Below are 2,466 nucleotides of genomic sequence, written 5' to 3' on the forward strand. Positions count from 1 at the left end.
CTTCATTAAATACCATGGCAGGTATCTTGTGGAAAAAAGAAAACCTTTACAAATATTAAGGCCACATCTCAAGATATCAGCCAGTATGTTAAAGATAGGACATAAAAGGATTGTCAAAAAGGACGCTGATCCTACGCGTACCTTCAAGTTAACTACAAAATGACTTAAGGATAAAGAAGTCAGCCCTTTGGAAGGACTGTTATCTCAGTCCCATTAAATATATATAGCCTGAGCTAAAAATAATGTGTGAGGAAAGGGGAACCTGACCAAGGTTCTTTAAACTACTGTGAGAAGCTACTGGAAAGAAACCCAAAGGTTGGACCAAAGTCATAAAGCTTGTGATGCTAAAGAGATTTAACTAAATTTCTAATTCAGAGAGAGTTACAAAGACAGTCTTTCTCATTATTATTCTCCCATTTGGCAAAAAGAAAAGAATTCTGAAATCCAACTGATCTATAACAGATTTGTTGACACCATAGTTTTACTAAGACAAGGAACGATTACAGGCACAGACATAAATTGGACCTCCATATATAGTAGGATAAAAGCTGAAATCAAAGGCCAGTTCTGCCTTCTTTGTTTTCTGTTTGATTCTTTTTATGCCATAGAAATCTCTTCCTTCTTCTAAAGTTCCCCTGATAATTGAAGAACAGGTTTCACGTCGACCCCCTGTTCTCTATTTTTGTGTTACGAATGTTTTGTTGATTTTTAAGTAACTTGGGTGAAGCTGCCACCTGACAGTCCGCTTTCATCAAACTTCATCTGTTTATTTTTCCCCTTTCAGCCAATCGTTGATCTCAGCCCAATCAAACGCTCGCTGTCCTCGCTGACGCCACAGCGCCCCCAACAGGAGGCAGGTTTGAGGGACTATGACCTGGAGCGGGTCGATCAGAACCGGGTTCCTGCTAGCACGGATCAGGGCCAGGGTCAGGAGAGAGCCCACCATCATCACCACCATCACCGCTGCCATCGACGCAGGGACAAGGACAAGAAACAGAAATCTTTGGACAATCCGTCCTCCGTTCAGCCGTCCAGAACAGCCGGTGAGCCGCCCACTTCCACTTTCCCCATAGGCGGCAGTTTCTGTCCATTTGCGTGGCAGCCAATCCACGCCCACCATTCCCCCTTTAACGTCCTTATGGCTGTCTCAATAACGTCCGCAGTAACACATAGGGTGCGCCGCACATTTTGAGGGAAAAAAAATGTTTTCTATGCGCCTTATAGTCGCGGAAATACAGTAGTTCAATTAATATCCTAATCATCAGTCAGAATAATGATTAGTCATTGTCAACTTAGTTTATGTTTTAAACTAGTTTGTTTTAAACTAGTTTATGTTTTAATTTAAGCTCTTCAAAAAAAAACTAGTGACACCAATCTGTCTGTATGTCTTTCGGTTCGTTTATGAATGTACGCAACTGGTTTGTTTATATGTTCCTTTGTTTCCATAGTGGCTCGTTCAGCTGTTCACTATATTCACGTGTCTTTCTTTCTTTCTTTTGTTTTTCTTTTTTTTAAGTTGTTGTCTGGAAGACTTTTGTCCCAATTTCACCAATTTGTGTTTATGTTGTGTAATAAAGTTGCCCTGATTTAGCACAGCAGTACAAAGTTCCTTCCCAATTAATAGTGTTGTTCTTTCTGAAAGATGAAGGAACAGGAGGTTGGAGCGATGCTCACTGTGTTTTTCTCATTTAACCTTTTTCTGCCATTAAAGTTTATTTGTTAATCAGAAACAATTAAATTAGAATAGTGGTAGCCTCGAACACCTGATTTATTTTTACTCTGGTACTGTAGGGTCATTTGAGGACCCGTCAGCTGATGGTCTGTCCAGAGAACGAGCGAGGGAGCGGGACCGCAGTCGCCCTCACGAAAGGAGGCACCACTCCTCTGCTGGGGAGAAGCAGCGGTACTACTCCTGCGAGCGGTACGGCAGCAGGGAGCATTGTCAGGCCAGGTCGGCCGGTCCGAGCCGGTCCGCATCTCCAGGAGAGAGCCTAGACACTGGTCTTATCAAACAGGTGAGATCATTCAAGCTGGAATCCAGTTCCACTGGATTACCAGTGGTTGGAAATTATCAGGTTGTCAATTCAGCTTCAAAACAGAAAAAAAGAAAGGAATGAAGCATGTAAGTTTATAAAAAATAGAATCATCCAAATACTTAATCGGTTAAGTGAAAACTTAAGAGGTTCTCAGCTGTTGGTTTTCTTAGCTTCATGACGGCTCGAGTCTGTTTGTTATAAACCTTCTGGTTGTAGATCAGGTGAAGATTCATGATTCAGCATATAGTCCAGCAGAGGACATTTTTCCACCTGAAAGTCATTGATTGGTTTGCAGTTGACATCAGTGAAGGCCCTCATTCGGGTCAAGGTTCTGCCTTTCTATTTGTATAAAGCCCAACTAATCCTTCAGCTCAGTGAATATTGGCTGTCTTCAACATCACCTGTAGGTAGAGGGACAAAGCTGCACTGC

At 42.1% G+C, this 2,466-nt stretch overlaps 1 protein-coding gene across 1 annotated transcript in view; it reads left to right on the plus strand.

The window, feature by feature from the left end:
- LOC107083739 (probable voltage-dependent N-type calcium channel subunit alpha-1B) overlaps window positions 1-2,466 on the plus strand; it is a 270,890-nt gene that overhangs the window by 264,847 nt on the left and 3,577 nt on the right. The window contains exons 51-52 of the mRNA XM_015373178.1: window positions 785-1,043; window positions 1,792-2,015. Coding sequence (XP_015228664.1) covers window positions 785-1,043; window positions 1,792-2,015 — 483 coding nt within the window. The remainder of the gene's footprint in view (window positions 1-784; window positions 1,044-1,791; window positions 2,016-2,466) is intronic.

Source organism: Cyprinodon variegatus, unplaced genomic scaffold, assembly GCF_000732505.1.
Source record: "Cyprinodon variegatus isolate N-32 unplaced genomic scaffold, C_variegatus-1.0 Scaffold82, whole genome shotgun sequence".
Lineage (NCBI taxonomy): Eukaryota > Metazoa > Chordata > Actinopteri > Cyprinodontiformes > Cyprinodontidae > Cyprinodon > Cyprinodon variegatus.